The following is a 21,754-nucleotide window of genomic DNA, read 5'->3' as shown; positions in this document are numbered from 1 at the left end:
GTCTGTCATAAAGAAATTAACATCTCTACCAGATAACATACAACAACAACCATGCCTTAGTCCCAAAATTCTGGGATCGATTATAGATCCTCAACAGACTAATCAAGGTCAGCCACATGTATTTGTTTGGGCCATTCTATTCTATCATATAACATACTAACTCTAAAATTGTCTCACAACCACAAATGGGTTTCTTAAAAGAACATGAAATGGGTTTCTTTTAATAGCAGCTTAATAGTTTCTTTAGGGTTGAAAGAAACCCATGTGTGAGCAACACAAGCCGTAAGAGTAATCGAAAACATAAGAGTTCTCCAAAGTGAGTGACTGAGAGGTTGAGCATTATAATTCTTATTGAGTATAGTTTATTTGATCTTACTGTGCTGAACCACGAAATTATTGTGCTTTTTACTTTTTTTTATCTGTCTTTACTATTATTTGTTCAAATTTGTGAGTGTTATCACACAACCCATATTGAATCAATTGTAAAACTATAAGATTTTAACTGATGAAATTATAAACATATATTTCAATTTGCAATTGGGATCAAACCTTGGGATTTTTTCTTTTCCCTATTTCCTTGTTATCAAACATATAGATACATGGATAAATTCGTCGATGTATGTGTTTGTAACACACTCCCACGAATTATATATGCATATGAAGGTATGTGTATATACATACACATCTATGCATGTACATATGTATGTATACATGCGTATGTATTTATAACAAGAAGAGCACCTGAAGTTGCTGCCTGTGCATTGGAGGCATTGACAACAGGACATCCTTGAAGTGAACTGCTGAGGAAGGGATTTGAGCTAGATGAGAAACAAGCTTTACAGAGATGCTTCTTATGTCACCGACTTCCTGTAATAATCATACATAATTAGAAAAAAATCAAATTAAAGAATTGTGTTCAACTTTAGAAGCCTCTTATTTATATTACCTTAGAAATTCCATCTTCTGTTGCCAAGAAAACCATGATGATGGCTTCAAAAAGCAAATTCATAAAACTTCTCTGAGATTCACTACCTTTGGACAGTGTCTGAAGGAGCACTAAGATTCTCAAGCACTCACTGACAATAGTTACTGATTCTTTGGTCAGAGGTTTCTGTCATCAATAGCATAGCACAAATCTGTTAGAATGATAAGAAGCTGAAGTTGAACAAGTGAAAGTGTTGTAATCTTTGGTTTAGAAGCAAAATAACAACAAAAAAGACCTTTAATGTCTTCTGGATTATGGTGAAAATATCTCTAATATGCTCTCCAACCAAAAATATTACAAAAGCACTGTTTTCAATGGTGCCTTTCTGTACGCTACTTTTAAGCACTTGTAAACCAATTGATTGAACCTGTGTGAAAGAAAATTCCATTAGTTGTTGTCATACTGGTCTACATAACACCTACAACCACACCCAGATATTATATGCATAGAGATCTATTTACCAGTATACTTGAATCAGTGAGTAATGTTCGGATGCATTCAGTGCAACACTTGAACAGCGTAAAATAGACGGGATCACTGCCTTCACTCTCGTCAAGACCTTCAATTTCATGAACCAGCTTGGCAAATGATATAGTTTGTTCAACTGAGAAAGCAATTTTCATTTGATGTAGTTTTCGCAAGTCAGATCTCTTATACTCCAGCAGATGGATGTCCTCAATGAAATCCGTAGTCAAATTAGTAATCACATCCAGACAAGTCCCAATAACTGTTCTGAGATGGAGTATACCATCGTCACCAAGTTTTGAATTATCTGCAGCACAAATGCTAAATGCTTCAGATAACCATTTAATCACATCCAGAACAAATTAATTAGAATAGGCAGAAGCACTGATGCAGTGGAACAAATGCAAGACCAATGTGGTAATTCAATGCATCTTCATGTCTTTGATTGGCATGTTGGAGCCTAGCAAAAAAAGACTGGCATGTTTCACACCACCTGACACGTGATGAACTGCATTTATCTGTCTTAAACCTTGAAAAAAATCCCAATATTCCATATAGAAGGATTAAAGCATCAAAAGTTTTAAACTCTAAACTGGTTTACTATGAAACAAGCTGAAAAAAAAATGTTTTCATCTATATCCAAGAAATATAGTCACTAAAAACCCGAATTGTAATTGAGTAAAATCATTCTTATTAATATTGTTATACTGACTTTAAAAAAAACTAAAGCTTACAATTCTAAAATTAACAATTAAATGCTGTAAAGGTTAGGATAAAATGACATATATAGTTAGTAGCAAATAAAACTACGTATTGGTCAAATCTGTAACTTTGAAATGCTCACCACCAATAAGTTTCTCCAATGACAAAGTAGTGCACTTGACAAAATCAATAACTTTGGAGAAGCATAATTCAGTAGGGGCTTCTCTAATGCACCTGTAACCAATTAAAAGAAACGCCAACACCACTGATTCCAACTGCTTCTGCAACTGAGACATGCAACTCAGTAAGAAGATGGAACACAAACACCACAATTAAGAAAGTTAAAAAAATATTTTAATCATGGACACACGAAACCTACCTTAGTTTCAAAACGCTTCAACAGTGTCTTTGCAGTAAAAAGTAATGTTGAGATCAATTCCACCCAGTTTGGCTGATCTGGTGAAGTTGCACTGGTACTGAGCTCAGAAAGGTTGGAACTAGTTAGCCAAGGATATTTCTATGAATACAACTCATCAAATTTTTTCCAGAAAAAACAAAAGGAAAACACTAAAATGAAATACAATCTCCGTGGTACATTGGTTACCATTGAAACATTTTAAAGAGGTAAGCCAAACAAAGTTCCATTGTCATGTAAGAAAAATTTTCTGCTTCAAGAAATTCTTCAGGGCAGTTCTGCACAATCTGTTGTAAGAATATGAAGCAAATAACTCAGCACCTCTGCTTGAAAACCAAGTTGGCACATACATGCAAATAAATCAAAGTTGTGAAGTAAATATCAGACAGATAAAAACTATATACCAGTTTATAGATATACAAATAACTTTGTTATAGAACACCCATCTGATCAAATCATACAGGAGTCCATCAAAGTTACAAGAAGAAGCCAATACTCTGTAAATCCATATATAAAAATCAATACAAAAAACTAAATCTGGAAAGTGGATATGGGTGTTAATAACATTTGTTTCATGGTAAACTGGATTTATGCATAAGAATTGGAAAACATAGTAGGACTATATACTGACCACATCTTTACATTTCTGAAAGCTAAAAAATGGCAAATCAAAAAGAAAACAAACCAATTGGTAATGTATCCCCCATGTGTATTATTTGAGGTTTTGGTAAATTTTAACTTCAAAAAGAAAATGCATATTAATCTTTACCTGTGATAGAACAGATATTGCAAGACTGTTAAATGAATTATCCATGTATGTGCAGTATGATAACACCTGCATGCAATAAAAAAATTTTAAGCATCCATTTGAACATATCCCATAATTTTAAGCACAAAAAGAGTCATTCTAGGATTGAATATATGAAGGCAGCCATCCATCCTGGTAAGATTTGATTCAAAGCACAGGTTGCAAAGAGGAAACATGAAATGAGACCCAAAAACCAGGTGAGTTAATGACCTTGCATTTTCTAAGGGCACACAAAATGAAGGCTAGCAGTTAAAGTAATTAATTATTCAGAATGTCATATTTGTATCCATTCTACACAGTAATGAAACTAGCCAAGGCATCCAAATTTAGGGTTTTAAAATAGCTAGTGGAAAGCCCAAATAGGACTGATTTGTTATTGTTGCTATGTATCACACTTATGTATTGAGGAAAGAATCAACAATATAGTCCAATGGGGAGACATTACATTCTTCAACTTCTCACAAACACATAGATCTATGAATATACCAAGTACCATAGGACATGAGGGGTCTTAACCCTTTACATGGCACAAACAAATCATGACATATTTTAGACAGGCTTAGGGCATGCAGAAAATTCAAATACAGAAATTATTTTTGTGTAGATTCCTATGTACATGAGGTGGTTCCTTTTCTTAAATAAAAATTTATTACTTATTAAAACATATATATATATTGATAAGTAAGGAGTCTTTATAAAAAAAAAAGGCTATTTTATGCAAAAAGATCACAAAGTAGTCAAATAGTACAATCAAGAGGTGTTTGTGTGTGTGTATTTATAATTTCATAGAAAATTTGAAGTGACAAGATGGACACTAAGAGCGGTGGTTCTCTTTATTAATGTATCAGACTTTATCTACAACAAGAGTCAATGTTAGAAGTTTTGAAAAGTTTGGTTCTCCCACTTGCACTGGTAACTGTATTGATGAAGATCACAATAAAGCAGTTTCCAACTACTTAACCAAGCCTTTAGCAGTTTCAGAATAATATTATCATATTTAGGACATGAAAAGGGATACAAAAGCATGTTTTCACCTCCTAGTATTTCCAACGGAGATGGCCAAGGTTCAAATCTCCCCCCCCCCCCCCCTCAACCCAATTGTAACTATCGAATTATAAAAGAAGTTTTCAAATCATATGCTGTAATATACTTTATACTATTCAGCCAAGTGTATGCCACCATTAATTCTTTCCCCTATAATTAGAAACTAATAAAGTCACTTAAAAATTTGAAAAGTATGATAAATGTCGGAGGGATGATGCATTGAAAGAAAAAGGGAATGTTGGTCATCTCAATAAAAATGAACAGAACCTTTGAAAGGCACAAAACATCATTGTTACAATCTTACACAAAAACTGGGCCCATTGAAGAACAATTTAGCCACCATGGATACACTGGCATGTGATCTATTTATGATTTCATGAAACACATCATTTCAAGTAAGTACCACCAACTGTGTAAAATATTTTCATTTCAGAATGTTCCAGTTCAAGCTAATGGGTTCAAACATGAAAATCCTATGAGACTAAATGTGTCAATTGACTCTGCAGTCTGCACTAGATGCCCAAACAAAACTTTTTTTTCTCTTTTTATAGGCAAATTACACACCCAGTAGATCTTAAACCCATGACCTCAACCTTCAATTCATTATTATGGAAGAGTAAAGGGCCAGTTGATCTATAGCTAATTGGCCCCAAACATACCATTTTTACACATGTTAAAAAGACAAAAGGAACGGAGAAAGACCAAAGAGCCTTACATCTCAGTGGCATAACCTACTCTCATTAATTAGGAGAACTCGAATCCCTCCCTCCCCCATTGTTGTAACAATTGAATTATTATTATTATTATTATTATTGTAAAATAAATAAATAAAAGGATGGAGAAAGATCACCACCTGCAACAATTCTCTGCTAATATCCATAGTAAGAAATCCAGCACTAAAAAATCTTTCAGTAGAGAGACACTGGAACACCGGTAGCACAATTTCATATAAGTTCAACCCTGGGGGATCCATTTCTTCAATTGGTGAGTCTTCGGCATGTATTGCTTTAGCAAATGTTAACGACAATTTAGATTCACCAAGTGTTAGATGCTGTCCCTGAAAAAGAACAAGCAGAGCAAAGCCCCATAGAAACCTAAATTCTCCTAACTCTAGTTCAACCATGCTATACCCAGATACTAAGCTTCTTGCCATATTCTCAACAGTGGCTGTGGAATGTTCAATGGCTTCAAGATTCAGAGGAACTGCATCCAGTACAAGTGCTTGCAAAATTACTGGCCAGGATTCTTCCAAACAAGGCTGCAACTTTGAAGAAACCAAAGGCGATTGGATTCCATCAAGGAACGGGTTCCACTGAAAGAAGTATGCCATGAAGTCTAAAGACATTAGAATAGGTAAATCTATATGAACCTTTAATCTCTTTAAGGTGAAGGATGGTAGTGAAAAAGGAAAGAGGTAGCTTACATTCTTCTTGAGATGCAAACAAAGGCAAATATAGCTGTAATCCTTCAATACCCGGATCCAGTACTTCCCCAGTATACTTGAACTCTTTGAAAATAAAGGTAACAATGCTAGATATTCATCTGGAATCCCACTATGGTGTCTCCTCAAAAATGCATATGTATAACACTTGAGAGAGGCATGAGCAGCCAGAAGTCTTATCTTGATCTACTTTATTATTAAGATATTAGTAAAAGAATTTTCATCTTAATGAACAGCTGTATGCCAGATAATAAAAATCATAACAGGAAAAAGTGTGTGCATGAAATCTGAAGAAGAATGGAATGGTTATACCTTGCATGAGACCCATTCAGCAAAAGAAGGATAATAGAGTTCCTTGAACTCATTCAATGGGCGTGAAATCAAGGAAAATATGCGTTTAACTGCAACTTGATCACCACTAATTATTCCGCTTGTCAGTATCTGGGATTTTGTTTTTCATACACGTGTCATTGCATTTCAAATACATCACTCAATTGGAATGAAATGAAAGAAAAAAAAAATGATATGTCTGTGCTCTTAACCTTAGTAGCCAGCTGTAAGCCTGCCTCCAATAGAATAGGGCCTGCAGATGTGTCCAAGGCAGTGCGAACTGCAGATACCAGTTGGGCCTACATACATAAAATCTAAGTTAATTGAGATTCATGAATCCCAGAAGTTATACAACTATATACATATGAAAAAAAAAAAAAAAAACCTGGTTAACGTACCTGATACTGTTCAAGTAGAAGGTGTCCTGGAAGCTCAGGATCAGGTACCCTTTCAAACTGTACGCCAAAATCACAACACAAACAATTCAACTTTCAATGGATACTAAAAATTACTACCAAAAACCAAGCGAAGAATAAAATGCAAAGCAAGCTCCAAGATAAAAGCCATAGACTTCCTCACAACTGATTGCCACCAAGCAATAGTAACAGACTAAAAAAGTAGCAAAGTACTGCAGTACATTAGTGCCTCCTAGTTTACTGGAAGTATATGAGTCTTTAAATTGCTATTTTAACTCATCCTCTAATAGCACTCAGGAACAAGAAATCATTCAAACTCAAAAGTCATTGTAGTTGGTTTTTTTTCCTCCTCTTTCTGTATTTTATTTTCCTTTCTTGCTATCCTATTAAAGTGGGCAAAATGTAAGAAAATGAATGCAAAACTGGTAATATTACTTCATTTCATGAGTGTGGAAGTAACATTGGAATGTCAAGTTGAGCCTCAGGTATCTGAAACCACTGCCTAAAGAGAAACTTTTATGTTTATTATTGTATTATAGATTGAAGTAGAACAATCACAAATAATCTGTCACCTTCAACTTCAAAGATATTCACCTCATGGTCTACCATAATAATTTTTAGCATTGAGTGACTATCACGTTTGACACTGTGAAGTTACTCCTATCCTGCATAGTTTGTTTTTTTTTGTAACAGCCAAAACCTACATCTTGAACATTTACATCAATGTGGCATTGAGCATAAGATCTCCAATTTCACATACTCAAGTTATGTTTAAGTCTCAAGTTTAACAAATGTCACTTCTCATCACCACAGCAGCACAATGGCAGCATAAAAGTTATAATATAAAAATTCATTATTCAATATGATGCTGAACAAGCCAGAACAATTCAACAAGGAAATTAAAAGAGCAGGAAAAATAAAGATAGAACATAGCAGTCAGCACCTAGGGTTGGCTAGAGTCAACACCAGATCATGGGGACAATTTTAATCGAAATTTTATTCATCAAAACAATCTCCATTGATAGGAGTACAATACTGAGATTTTATGATGTAGTCACCCTCTACCTTAGGCCAGCCAACCAACCAACCCCCCCTCCCCCCCCCCCCTCCCTCTACTCTTAAAACTGTCAACCAGCCACCCTCTACTCTTAAGCCAAAACAACCAGCCACCATTTCTGATCTCTTAGGGCAGGCAGGCAGCCCCTTATTTTGACTTCTTAGATCTACCATGTATTCTCATTAATATATTCTCAGCTTTGAATTATGTTGTGATAGCCTGCCTAGATGTAACTGTTAGCTAGTTTATTTCCCAGTAGTTAAGGATTATAAATAGGCTTGTTATGTAAGAGTAGATGCAGTTTTTTCATGTAAATTTAACTTAGTTTCAGACCTGGACAGAAACTCTGTTTCTCCAGTTATTTTCTGTGTAATTCCATCTTTGATTCTTAATTTCAATGCAGATCTATTTCAGTTCTCAGTCAACTGATCTTGATTTCCATCATTATATAGGTGTACTAAACCCTAAGCCTAACTGTCGTAGGAAAAACTAATGACTTATTACAAAATTATCCTTCCTTCTAGAAAATAAAATACTAATAACTGGATAAACTACTAAGACCTAAAATAAAAATACAATTGATCTCCACAAGAAATAAAACTAAATTAAAATAAATCTTTGCTTGCACTTCCTACATCATCCTCATTTGGAGAAAACTTAACCTTGAGTTTTTTTTTTTTTTTTGGAGCAAAGATGATAGCAACCTTCAGAACATAGAAATTCAAGTAAATCAGGGGCCTTTGAGCAAATCATTTTGAGGTTAGTCAGATAATGCTTAGAAAGCACAAAGCAGTTATTGCCTCCAAAGCAGTTAACCTCGAGTTTTGAAGTGTGGAAGGATAAGAGTTCTAGCACTGGGTACTTCAATTCTTGTATTACCTTTGCAAGCACCTAAAATAGAGAAACCTTGTACTCCACATCATTAAATTCATATGCAATTACAAAAATCAATGTGTGAAATAAGCGTTGGAAATGAGACAATCGTCTCTTCGGCCACAGGAAGAATTGTTGCATCTAACTTTTCCACAATGAAGGGCTGATCAGTAGCACATTCATCAAATTTAAATTTCACATCATGTGCACCCACTAATTTATTACTCTCTTGTAGAACCTTCTCTTCATCAAGTATAGTGGAATCTTCTATTTCAACAATAGGCAATATATCTGACACTTCAACAAGTGGAAATAACTCTGGTAGACATGGTTTAGATATTTTACATTGATGTTTAGGCTCTTCAATAGGTTCTCCCTGTTTCACGAGTATTTAAGCAACATCTATCAACACTTGTCCTCAATTTCAGCACAAAATTTTGGTGGCTCAACAGTATTGGCTCTCATGTGTGAGGTTTTTACCTTTGAGGTTATTGGTCTTTCTATGGAAGGACTTCTCAACAGGCTCAAGTCAAATGTCAATTTGTGAAAGTTGTGCTATCATGTCTTAATATTGTACATAGAGGTATTAGAGGGCTCTTCCCATGTTCTCTAAGGCTTGTTGCAGTGTAAACCATGCTGGAGTGGGCTCAGGACTAGGAACTGCACGAATACACATCTTGTCTTCAAATCGTGCAATGGGTTGGCTGTTCGATTGTCTTATACTGGCTCTTCATTCTTGAAAATTACCATAAGAAGATTAGTCAAATTATGCAACTGACTGACTATTCCATTTCCTCAAATTATCTCTTCGATCTTGAAAATCAGAATATTGAGATTGGGGTAGATATTTTGCCCAAAAGCATTGTGGTAAATATTCATCTCGAACTTTTTCTTTCATGTCTTCCCAATCAGTAATGACAGTTTTGTAATTCATAAAGCGGTGATGTTTGAGACCCTCCCGACTTACTTAGCCGGGTGGAAGAAGCTGTATTTGTCTAAGGGGGGTCATTTGATGTTACTCAAGAGTACGCTATCTAGCCTTCCGACTTACTTTCTATCGCTATTCACAATTCCTACTCATGTGGCTGATAAAATTGAAAAGATGCAAAGGGATTTTCTATGGGGTGATAGCAAACTTCACTTGGTAGGTTGGGATAAAGTTTGTGCTCCTATAGCCAATGGTGGTTTGGGGATAAGGAAACTTACTACCTTCAATAAGGTCTTATTGGGGAAATGGTTGTGGCGGTTTGGGAAGGAAGAGGATCGGTTGTGGAGGAGGGTGAAAGCTTCAAAATATGGGGAAGAATGGGGGGGATGGACCTTTAAGTTGGGTAGGGGAGTTCATGGGTGTGGTTTGTGGAGAGGTATTCACATGGGTTGGGAGGATTTTAGCAAAAATTGTCAGTTTGTTGTTGGGTTGCGGAATAGAGTGAGGTTTTGGCAGGTTGGGTGGTATGGGGATCATCCTTTTCAATTGGCCTTTCCAAGGTTGTATGGTATCGCCTTTGATAAGGAGGTTTATGTTGAAGCTTCTTTGCTAAGGAAGGGGGTGGAGGAGAGGAGAATTTGGAATGTTCGTTTTATTAGAGATTTTAATGATTGGGAGAGGATGAAGGGCTGCTTTTTCTTCATATTTTGGGAGCCAATACTCCTCATATGGAGGCTGGAGACCGAATGAGATGGAAATTGAAGCCTAATGGGGTTTTTGACATCCGATCGTATTATAACAAATTAAGGGATTCTCCCTCAACTGTCTTTCCTTGGAAAGCTATTTGGAGAGTTAAGGCCCCTAGGCGAGTTTCTTTTTTTGTTTCGTATGTAGCTTGGAATAAGATCCTTACGGGAGATAACTTCAAATTGAGGAGATTGGAGTTTGTGGATTGGTGCATTATGAGTCTGTTTGGATAGAACTTATTTTGCTGAAACTGAAAACTAAAAACTGAAAACACTGTAGCAAAATAATTTTTAAATGTATGAATAGTGCCATGGGACCCATTTTTAATGAAAAAGTTGCTGAAAAGTGGAATTTATGGGTCTGTGAACAGTGCATGGATGCACTGTTTATCGTGGAAAAGTCAACAAAACCGGCTCAAAAATAAATTTAAAAAAAAAACTGCTGAAAACGCAAACGTAAAACGCAAAAGCTGAATCCAAACCCAGCCTATGTGCCGTCATTGTGGAGAGTCGGTAGATCACTTACTTCTTCATTGCGAGATGGTAAATCGATTATGGAGCTTCGTGTTTATAACTTTTGGCTTGTCTTGGGCTATATCTAGATCGATTCTAGACTTGTTTTTTGGTTGGTGGAATTGGCTAGGGAAGCATTCGTCTCAAATTTGGAACTTAGTCCTGTTGTGCATCCTTTGGTGTATTTGGAAGGAACGGAATCGGAGGACTTTTGAGGATTTGGATAGTTTCGGTGATCAGATGCTTGCTTCTTTTAGTGGAACTCTTTTTGATTGGTCTCGGGCTTGGGGACTCGCGTCTAGTGATTCCCTCCCTTCTTTTATTTGCTCCCTTTCTCTGTTGTAATTTTTGTGTTGTTTGGTTCTCTATTGTGTTTATTCTCTATTCTCTTTTTCTTGTACTTTCTAGGCTTGCTCTATGTTCTTCATGCATAGAGCAGGCTTTCGTATATATATATCATTCTTACTTATCAAAAAAAAAATGTTTGAGACCCTCCCAAAAAACTTGAGCTCCACCTATTAGCTTCAACTTTACAAACTTGACTTTTGCGTCATCTGCAAAACTTGGTTGTTCAAAGAATTGTTCCATATCATTTAACCAATTGACAAAACTCCATGGAAATCGATCTTTATGACTATCAAAATAAGGTATATTTGAGATTACTATGGTTCACTAAAAGAATAAGCTTCAACAAAATTTTTACAAGAACTTGGATTGTTTAACTTAAGGCCATAAGTCCAAACAGTAAACCCAGGTTGGGGTCTTCTGTTTTTTCTTTTCCCTTTTTACTCTGGGTCAAGTACTGAACAGGTTTATTGAAGTCAGTTTGAGTTTTCAAAGGCTCCCCACAAATATCTGAAGGTGCCAGGCTCAAGTGAAAATTACAACAATAATGGGCCCTTATGACCCGACTAGTATTCATGATGGGTCAGCTTCGACTCGTTAAGACTGATCAGGTCTAGATCTTTAGAAAGCTGAGTCCTTCATTGCATATATTTGAAGCAGTGATTTACTGTTTGGCAGTGACGACACTTGTGGCGGCTTCCTGATGGACTTTGGGTGACGACGAGGTACGAAGAGACAAACAGTTGGAGCGACAACTCACGAGGGCTGATGAAAGCCGATTGACGGTGTGAGAACAGTCAAGAGGAATCATTGGTGGATATTAGCAATGAACACATTGGATGATTCAAGATGTGGGTCAACTAGATTGTTGGCAACGGTGTGTGTAATCAGGATTTTTTTTTGGTTGCTGGTGTGGATGCTGGGAGCTGGGTTCGTGGCGATGACGCAACTAGGATTATTATTATTTTTAAAAAAATTTGCAATGAAGCTGCAATTGATTCAAATTTGCACTGACACCAAATTTGGCTCATGACAACCCCAGAACAATGTAGAACAAGAAAATAAAAGATAAATTACCTAGGCGTCGACACCATGCCAAGAAAAAACACTAGGAGTTTGAACCTATGATTGACTGGAGTTGGCACCAAACTATAGAGAGAATTTCAATCAAAATTTAATCCATCAAAATAATCTCCCTTGATAGCAGTACAATACTTAGCTTATGTAGGAGTACTAAACCCTAATTCTGACTGTCATATGAAACCCTATTGACTTGTTACAAAAAATGTCCTTACTTCTAGGAAATAAAATACTAATAACCTAATAAACTACTAGCACCTGAAATAATAATACAATTGATGTCCAAGAAGAAATAAAGCTTAGCCTGGGCTTCTGGCATCACAATAGCCCAGTTGTAGAATTTAGAGAAAAATAAAGAGAAGAAAAAATACAGAAAAAAATTAATGACAAAAATTTGCTCCAGTCAAGGGAAAAAGAAGGAAGAAATTTCTGAACTAGCAATCTTCATCTAGAATTTTCACACTAATGTACCTTATCCATAATTGTACTCAGAAGCCCGACACCAATTGGCTGCATGTTTTCAAACTGGATTGTGCTTATCTGAGACAAGGAATAAGAGGGGAAATATGTCATCTTTAACATGCATTCCTTTTAAGTTATATGATATGCTTGTGGGTTCATATTAAGCACCTGATAAGCAAGTGATATTAACTCTTGTACATGGAGTACTAGCCAATCACAAGAAACTTGTCCATTCGCAGATTGTTTCCTTGCCAAAGAGAGGTCAAAATGAGCTGGATTCTTTCCCACAGCTCTGGGTAGATGACTCAAACACCTATGTACAAAAAAATAACAAAAATTAGATAACCCCTTGATGAATAATGCATGCACACGTGCGCACACACTCACGCACACACATATACATATACATACAAACATATAATTAGATAACCTCATGATGGATACATGCATGCACACACACATTACTCAATAAGGCCTTGAAAGGTGGGAGGGGTCTAAGTAAGGGTTAGGGGTGTTGGTTGGACAACAGTTATATACAGTATAGCAATATGGATATTATGCTGGTTTACATTTTATGCTTAGGGATAAAATAGCTCACTTTCTTAATTTCCTCTGTGATAAATAGTTCTTAGAAGCACATATAGGTGCAACCCAGATATACCCCACATAACTGAGCTAGAGCCACTGGCAGATAATATACAAATGAAGGGAACAAATGAAACAAAAGAATGTGTTGAAGACAATTGTTTAAGAAATTTATGGTTGTAAAACTCATCAGTTGAAGTTCAATAGTTTTTTTCTTAATATATTAATTAATAAATTTTATTAAAAGAAAAAGGGACATAGCCCAATTACATGGAAGTATACAAGAGCTATCCAACAAACTATGACCTAATATGAAAAAGATCTAAGAATTCCAAAATAGAACAACTAATATCCTCAATGCTCATAAGCCAATCATAAAGAATCAGTCAGAGTTAAATAGTAACATGTCAAATTCAAATTCAAATAAGAAACAATTGATTCTGAACAATTAAGGACATACATTCAGTTTCTTATAGTGATATAAACAAGGAAATTTTATATATGAGCTGAATAAAATATATTAAAGGAAAAGGGGGAAAGGTAAACAGCTATGGAAATAAGAAACTAAAGTATGTGACATAATGTTCACTCAAGCTCCAGAGATATTATTTTTTAACATGAATCTCTGTCTATGAGAAATAAAGATATAACTCAAGAACCCCACAAATCTCAATGTGGATGTATGCATTTCATTTCTTTCTAAGAAAAACAGATAGTAAATTGTACAGAAACTAGAATATGCACAGGCGCCTCTGTGTGTGGAATGTGTATAATGAATTCAAATGTAAACTCCAAACAAAATAAATAAGATAAACGTAAAAATAAAAATAAAAAAGAGATGTAGAGAAAAGGCATCACATACTCAGCAGCAAAAACCCTGGTTCGATATCTGAGGTGTTTCTCCCTATTACGCATTATGCTGGCAGATTCAAATTTATAGCCTTGTCCTGGCATGCCTTCGGAGCTAGAAACCATGGTTTCATCATCTTCTCCAAAATTTATCCTTGTGTCACCATCTGGATCATTTGACGGATCCTTTACTATATTTTTATTATGTTCAGTTCTCCTTGTTGACATAGCAAGAACCTGGGTAAACGTTAAACAGTTCATTCAATTAGTGTTTATATTACTATAGCAAAAATATCTTTTACAATTAAATGACACCTCAACTTTTCCTTTTCCTTGAAGGAGAAAAAAATATATATTATAATGTTTTGGCTGACATCTACCATGCAGAAAACCAGGTGCAACATCTGAGGTATGTACACCTAACACTATGTAATCATACCACAAACCATGATTATGTAAGAACATTTCCCCCTTGGAAGTGCATTTAAAAACAATGCATCGCAGTACAAGTTAACCCATCTCGTCACAGGGAAAAACATCATTAAGCATTTTTAAAGCCCCAAATCAGGACTCTAGCCTCTTATGAACACAGTTGGAGGAATCAAAATCAACAAATCTATGAACCCATTTCACAGAGAATAGATCAGCAGAGGATAGCACTAAACTTCTATCTACAATATATGGATGATACATGGATTCAAAATAAGCACTCCATGATAAATGAGTTCTCACTCCGATTATTTGCATGCTAAAAATAGATAAACCTTTGTGAGCATTTACTATCTTGACAGAAACATTAAGGAAGATGGTACAAAAAGAAGAACTGCACTAACTAAAAAGAAAAAAACTGTTATTTAAGATCAAGGGGGTCAATCAAATATACAAATTCTTTAAATCATAAGAAAGAGAAAAAAAAAACTATTTTCAAGAAGGCATTTAATATTCCACGTAGTTAACTAATTTCCACTTCCTAGTTTTAACCTAGAGATCGTTTCTTTAGACAAATTGGATCATATTATTTGGTTGTAGAATTTTAAAGCATTGAATGATATGCAAGAAAAATACACATTTTAGGGGAGGAAAAGAGCTTACCATGTTACGACATATTGATATCCAATGAGATGGACGTAAAGGGCACGATGCATATAGCAATCGCATAATTGTGGTACGTGCCAGATTCCCAATCCTACAAGATTGGACGGAACTTATTATGACCCAAAAAATTATGATAGCAATCACTTCATGGCGGTGAGTTCTATCCCCTTCACAATGTATACAGGAAAAGATAACGTAATTTCTATAACTAATGGATGACAGAAAAGCTGATCAGAAAGGCAAGCCAATGATACTAACTAATCCAATAGTGGTTGCAAGAACCTAACCGATGCATGCATAACAAGATAGAAAAAATATAACGTGAAAGTCAATCATCAGAAGAACACTAAAGAAGATAAGATGAAAGATACATATCCTAGTCTCAAGCCATGCATGCCTACATACACTGACCACGTGAGAAGATATAGATTCTGGAAGCCTGACTAAATAACTTAGATCATAAGTTTCGACTTAATGCATGACTACATACACTGACCACATGAGAAGATATAGATTCTGGAAGCCCGACTAAATAACTTAGATCATTAGGTTCGACTTTCCTTCTAGAAAGATAATGCTATTTTTCTAAACATATGAACAACTGTAATTATTATTATGGAATTTGGCCTTGTAATATGGAACTTGGGCTTGTAATTTCATTTTATGGCGTTACTTGTATTATCTTCACTGTCGAAGGGAGGGGGGCCAGAGGGGGGCCATGGGCCCCCCTGGGTTTTGAAAAAGCCCCTCCTCCTCCTTGTATTTTCTTTGAAAAATAAAAATTTTATATTAGTTTTTGCACATTGATCCCCCCTAAGAAAAATGTCTGGCTTTGCCACTGATTACCTTTTGTTGTTATTTCTAAACTACTAGTTATCATTATTATAATTTAATTGTTGCTGGCTTTGTTTGGAATCTAGTCATTCACAAGTTATATAACGTGTGTACGATCAAATTTGCAATTTGCTAACAATTCAATTCATGTCAGGTAAATTGGGTTAACCTGAACCTAACACGACCATATTTATTAAATGGGTCATGTTAGGTCATGTCAACCATCACAACCTCTTTATTAAACAAGTTATGTCAGTCATGTCGTGCCAACCCACTTAATAAACAAGTCATGTTAGGGTTGAAGGACCCCAACATGATTAATAAACATGTTGTGTTCATGTAGACCAATATACTTGAATACTTCCGAGTCATGATGACATAAACATGAGTTGTGAACACAAATTTCCACCCTTACCCAAAAAAGAGGAAAACATTTTTTGGAAAATATTTTAAGCCAAAACAAACGAGACCTAGGGAAACGCAAATAGAAGTGTTATCTTGACATACTCAGAATTAGTTTCTTCATCCAGCATATGGAACAAATTATCTTCTATTTGCTCATCAATGATGGAAACCTGCAAAAAATAGTATCAGTACAAAGATCTGACTCATTGGAACAAGGCTTAGTAGATTGGATAACAGAGATTAGGGACATACGGGATCCTTTTCTATGAGATGTCGCAGAGTAGAGACAGCAAGATGCCTTAAAGTTGGCTGTTCAATTTTTTTTTTTTTTTTTTTCAAAAGAGAAAGGACAAATTACAACAGTGAAAAGAATCAAACCACATAGCATTCAAGAATTTATCTCATCAAGGAACAAAACCTGTCTTGAGGATAGTGTCGGGAGAAGAGTTTGAACATGCAAGTGCACTGACACAGCTTGTGGTGCAAAAAGGACAAGTTGTTGTGTAAAGCGTACACTCCTGCAAGAACAATAGTCAACAGATTAAAAACTGCTAACAATAATAAAATTAGGGAAATAATGATAAAAATGGGTTTTAACTGAAGTCACCCCCAAGGATTGAAACCAATAGTAGAAAAAACAAATTAAGCAAGAAAAGGAAGAAAACAAAATGGATCACATACTCAAGCATTGTTGCTGTTTCTTGGCAGGTTATCTCTGCAACAACAGACTGGACACAAAATTTATAACCAGCACATAATCCAAAATCATAAACTAATAAGTATCAACATAATAATGATGATGACAATGATGACAAAACTAACCAAAATGATAAGAAGATAAATTCAGCTTATAAAAACTTAGAACATTGCTCAGTATGTCTCCATAAAGAATATTTCAAAAGCATCCCCAACAAGACGTCGTAAGGTAATTGAAAACTCGGAAGAAAAATACCTTGCAGCGTGAAAAGAAAATGCTTCCTGGAGCAAGTTCAGGACCAAGAACAGCAACAATAGCATTTATGAGGCGGCCTACTCCTTGCTGAAGCTCAACCCATCCATTCTCCTCAGACAAAAGAATGTCCATGGCAAGGCCAAGTGTGGCCTATGAATGAAGAGAAACGGATCAGAATATCAACAAACAATTAACAGTTCAAATAACAGACGTACAAAATCAATATGACAGCTGTAACACCAAAGGACACTAACCAAAAATTCAAAATTGTATTTTAGCACCCAAATAGAGAAAGCCTTAATAGAGCATTTTCTTTTGTATCACATAATTATCAGAATCTCGTTCACCAGTATCAACAACAAGAATGCCGCAAGAAATATCATTTTGAATCCAACTCTTATAAAGTTGTATCATATGTTACAATGATATATATCAGATATATCATTAAAACTGAAAGAAAAAAAAAGGTATATATCAGATATACATTATACAAAGAATATTCTTTTCCATAAGAATGTTATCAAAAAGAGGAAAATGAGCAAAGCCCAAGTATGTGGCTAATTGCTCATATACAAGTCCAGCTAAGATTAATTGATTCTTAACGTTAAACATAAAAATAAAATACAAAAACAACAAAGAAATAAACGATGAATGATCTAAAAATCAAGATTGTAAGATCAAATAAGCCAATCTTGAGACTCATAAGTAGAAGCTAAAGCTGTTGTCTTTATTCCAAATTCACCACATCCGACACAAAGGCAGAGCCCTCTGATTCTTCTAAAATCAGTCAGTGACATTTATTAGAACATTAAGAGGTCTCACATCAAGTCAAAGACACTGAGAATAACGGGATTTTTCTTCTTTTAAGAAATTTTTATGGGGGAGCTAGTGGCTTTGTTGGGTCGTAGACAGTCCTCGCTTCCAATGAAATATTTGGGGCTTCCCTTGGGTGCTAAATTCAAGGTAAGGACAATTCGGAACCCTATTCTTGAGAAACTTGGGCATAGATTAGCGGGTTGAAATTTATTATATTTATCAAAGGGGAGGAGGTGGGGGGGGGGGGGGGGGGGTAAGGTAACCTTAATTGAAAGTACTCTCTCGAGTTTGCCAACTTATTTTCTTTCACTCTTCCCTATTCTGGTGGAGACTGCTAACTGCATTGAGAAGCTTCAGAGGGATTTCTTAAGGAGCGGGATTGGTGAGGCCTCTAAATTCCATCTGGTTGAGTGTGCTCAAGTTTGTAAACTGTTGAAGTTTGGAGGATTGGGTATTCAGAATTTGTGAAGATTCAATCAAGCTTTGTTGGGAAAATGGTTGTGGAGATATGGGAATGAGATAAACCACCTTTGGAGGAGGGTCATAGAGGTGAAATATGGGAATGATTGGGCTGGCTGGTGTACAAAAGGGGTGTTGGAACCTTATGCTGTTAGACTTTGGAAATTCATAAGACAAGGCTGGCCAATTTTCTCCCAATTCATCCAATTCGATCTAGGTGCTGGTAATAGAGTAAAAATTTGGCATGATTTGAGGTGTGGTGTTTGTACTCTTAAAGAGGCCTACCCAAAACTTTATAGCATTAGTCGTAATAAGGAGTCTTTTATAGCGGAAGTCAAGCAATTTCCAAACCAGATGTTGCATTGCGATATTCAATTTCCTAGAGCAATCCAAGAAGGGAGTTGTAACCTTTGACTACCTTTATGGACCTAATATATTCTATGCCACTTAAGGGTGAGGGACATGACAAACTTTGTTGGAAACCAGCCAAGAGTAAAGGTTTAAGGTGCTTGAGTACTATTTTTCCCTTTCCTTGACTCCTAGTATTCTTTTTCCTTGGAAACCAGTGTGGAGTTCAAAGATTCCTCCTAGGTTAGCTTCTTTCCATGGACTGCAGCCTTTGGAAAGATTTTGACCATTGATAATTTATAAATCAACAGTGTTGCTGTTGTGGATTGGTGCTATATGTGCAAAAGGAGTAGAGAGTTGGTGGATCATCTTCTTCTTCATTGTCCCATAGCTTTTGAGTTATGGACAATGGTGTGGAATTTGTTTAGTCTTTTATGGGTTATGCCACAAGGTGTCACTAGTTTATTCTCAGCTTGGCAAGGTCTTTTTGGTAAACATCAATATATAGTTTTCTTGCAGGCTATGCCGCACCATGTCATGTGGTGTTGGTGAGAACAAAATGCAAATTGCTTTGAGGGAAGTGAATGATATATACTTGACATTAAATCTCTTCTTCTTCACACTTTACTGGATTGGAGTATCACTTTTAACTCTCTTCCCTATTATAATTTACTAGATATGTTTGAGTATTGTAGTTTGAGAGATTGGTGTTCTGCTACTCAAGTACACCTCTGGTGTACGTAGGTATTCTCTTTTTTGATTAAAATCTTTCATCATTTATAAAATAAATAAATAATAAAGAACTTTTCATTTTGTTTATTTTTTTTAAACTTCATTACATTTAAGAATCTTGAGGCTTTCAGTTGAAAGACAAGAATAAAATAATTTAGAGAAGCAGAAGCAAGAAAAAGAGAAAAACACAAGAGCTACATGGTTTAGCCTGATGGACTAAGAAGCACAAACACTTCATTTGGGGTGTCATACTCAGTTTGTATGTGTATCGGACACTTGACACGGCTAGGACACTTCCGTGTCCCAATTGTGTCCTTTAAAAATAAAAAAATAAAAAAAAAAAAAAAAAGGCATTAAACAAAGAGAATATTCATGCTCTAAATAATAATAGTGCATTTAAAAATTAATAAATATCTTTAATCTTGGTTTGTATTCTAATTTCTAAACATCTTTTAATAGCCATGGATTTGCTTTATTACTCATTACTACTCTTAATTTAATAGTCATGGATTTGTTTTATCTCTATATATTAAGATGATTCAGTAAGTTAGTTATAACTTTAGAAAATGTCAAAAATGCCCATAACCTAATTATATAGTCGTTATTCCTAAAAAATAAAAAATAGGATTAAAATCATAATTCAACAAAATTCAAAAACAAAAAGCTATCGGATAAATCTCAATTTAACTTCCCACTAGACAGATTCAAGCTTTTTCCTAAAAATTAGTGCACACTTTCTATTTAGATATGTCTCACACATGTTTGATACATTTTTTCTGGAAAATTAGCACACGCTAAACCTAGCAATTTACTCCTTTTCAAAATCCTAAATTTTAGCTTTATAAAAATCCATTTCCATGTAACCTCACTATCAATAGACAAATTTAAATTGAAACACATTTTCTAAAGCAATTATCTTTGTTTCTAAATAAAGCATTTATTTGTGCAACCACTAATCACATCTCAACTCACGTCATAACTACTTAGTGTCATAATCCAAAAATTGGGATGAATGACAAATTATGACTCTTTTTTTTTTATATAGGTAATAAGAATATTATTAAACAAACTTTAACACCAACGAAAGCAAATATAAGGTGTTCATGATGGTTAACACAAGGAAATGCAACAAACAAACAAACAGCATCAAACAGCAAGAAAAAACTTAAAAGTGCACAACTAAGAGAAGAAATAAATGACAAATTATGACTCTAAACCCAAAATAAATATACGGAGCCTCATCGCATGTGCGGAGTGCATGTGATGAGGCAAGTTATACATTATTACTCTTAATTTGATATATATTCAACTTTATATTTAATAAATGCTTAATATATGAAAAATAAATGCTTAATAATATATAGAAAATATAAATAAAAACATATTTAATAATTATTTAATACTGTTCATACCCCTGTCTGTGCTTCTTAACTAATGGCATACGTCCACGAGATATGCCCAACTAGGGTATATATAAGAGATAGGGTTAGCCCTACATGGGCTTACAAATTACAATATATTGAGCCTATTACATTAACATAAAACCAATATCTTTAACACTCCCCTCAAGCTGGAGCATATAGTCATATAAGTCCAGCTTGTAACATATACACTCTGAGGGAACCAGATCTGCCAAGACATGCCGAAATACATTGAGAACTACAACTAAGGAGTACCAAATCTGCCGAGGCAAGCCAAAATACACCGAAAAAAAACCACCCCACAGCAACCACCGAGATATGACACCCACTGCCAAGAACAACCAAGAGAACGAAGGAGATTGAGGAAAACCACCAAGATCAAGAAAGGCTAATGCTATGCTCTAACAAGCGACCTCCATTATTGAAAAACTACCAAGAGCATCAACACAATAACAACTGAGATTTGACAAACAACCAAAGCGATCTGCCAAACAACCAACACGATTTGACAACAACCGATAGCCTACGACCATGGGATAAAGCCCTAGCAACTTCATCTTTACTATTCTCAAATTATTGATTACAATGAACTCAAGTAAGGTATATATAAGTGCTAGAGTTAGCACCACATGGGCTTACAATATATTT

The 21,754-nt window shown here is 35.3% G+C and overlaps 1 protein-coding gene across 7 annotated transcripts in view; it reads right to left on the bottom strand.

Annotated features, from left to right (window-relative positions):
• LOC126713904 (protein SWEETIE) overlaps window positions 1-21,754 on the bottom strand; it is a 65,002-nt gene that overhangs the window by 1,070 nt on the left and 42,178 nt on the right. For 5 of the 7 annotated variants that reach the window (XM_050413850.1, XM_050413851.1, XM_050413854.1 and 2 more), the window contains 22 exons: window positions 17,331-17,480; window positions 17,060-17,106; window positions 16,797-16,896; window positions 16,631-16,687; window positions 16,481-16,548; window positions 15,137-15,230; window positions 14,058-14,281; window positions 12,779-12,923; window positions 12,620-12,688; window positions 6,589-6,645; window positions 6,403-6,489; window positions 6,173-6,301; window positions 5,843-6,046; window positions 5,273-5,731; window positions 3,337-3,402; window positions 2,757-2,854; window positions 2,532-2,628; window positions 2,295-2,439; window positions 1,447-1,757; window positions 1,221-1,352; window positions 947-1,111; window positions 742-867 (listed from right to left, as the gene is read on the bottom strand). In XM_050413850.1, the coding sequence (XP_050269807.1) occupies window positions 742-867; window positions 947-1,111; window positions 1,221-1,352; window positions 1,447-1,757; window positions 2,295-2,439; window positions 2,532-2,628; window positions 2,757-2,854; window positions 3,337-3,402; window positions 5,273-5,731; window positions 5,843-6,046; window positions 6,173-6,301; window positions 6,403-6,489; window positions 6,589-6,645; window positions 12,620-12,688; window positions 12,779-12,923; window positions 14,058-14,281; window positions 15,137-15,230; window positions 16,481-16,548; window positions 16,631-16,687; window positions 16,797-16,896; window positions 17,060-17,106; window positions 17,331-17,480 (3,030 nt within the window). The remainder of the gene's footprint in view (window positions 1-741; window positions 868-946; window positions 1,112-1,220; window positions 1,353-1,446; window positions 1,758-2,294; window positions 2,440-2,531; window positions 2,629-2,756; window positions 2,855-3,336; window positions 3,403-5,272; window positions 5,732-5,842; window positions 6,047-6,172; window positions 6,302-6,402; window positions 6,490-6,588; window positions 6,646-12,619; window positions 12,689-12,778; window positions 12,924-14,057; window positions 14,282-15,136; window positions 15,231-16,480; window positions 16,549-16,630; window positions 16,688-16,796; window positions 16,897-17,059; window positions 17,107-17,330; window positions 17,481-21,754) is intronic. The other 2 variants (XM_050413852.1, XM_050413853.1) reach the window with 1 other exon arrangement.

This window comes from Quercus robur, chromosome 2 (assembly GCF_932294415.1).
Source record: "Quercus robur chromosome 2, dhQueRobu3.1, whole genome shotgun sequence".
Taxonomy (NCBI): domain Eukaryota; kingdom Viridiplantae; phylum Streptophyta; class Magnoliopsida; order Fagales; family Fagaceae; genus Quercus; species Quercus robur.
The sequence above is the reverse complement of the archived record's forward strand: the minus strand, read 5'-3'. Positions and strand labels throughout refer to the sequence as shown.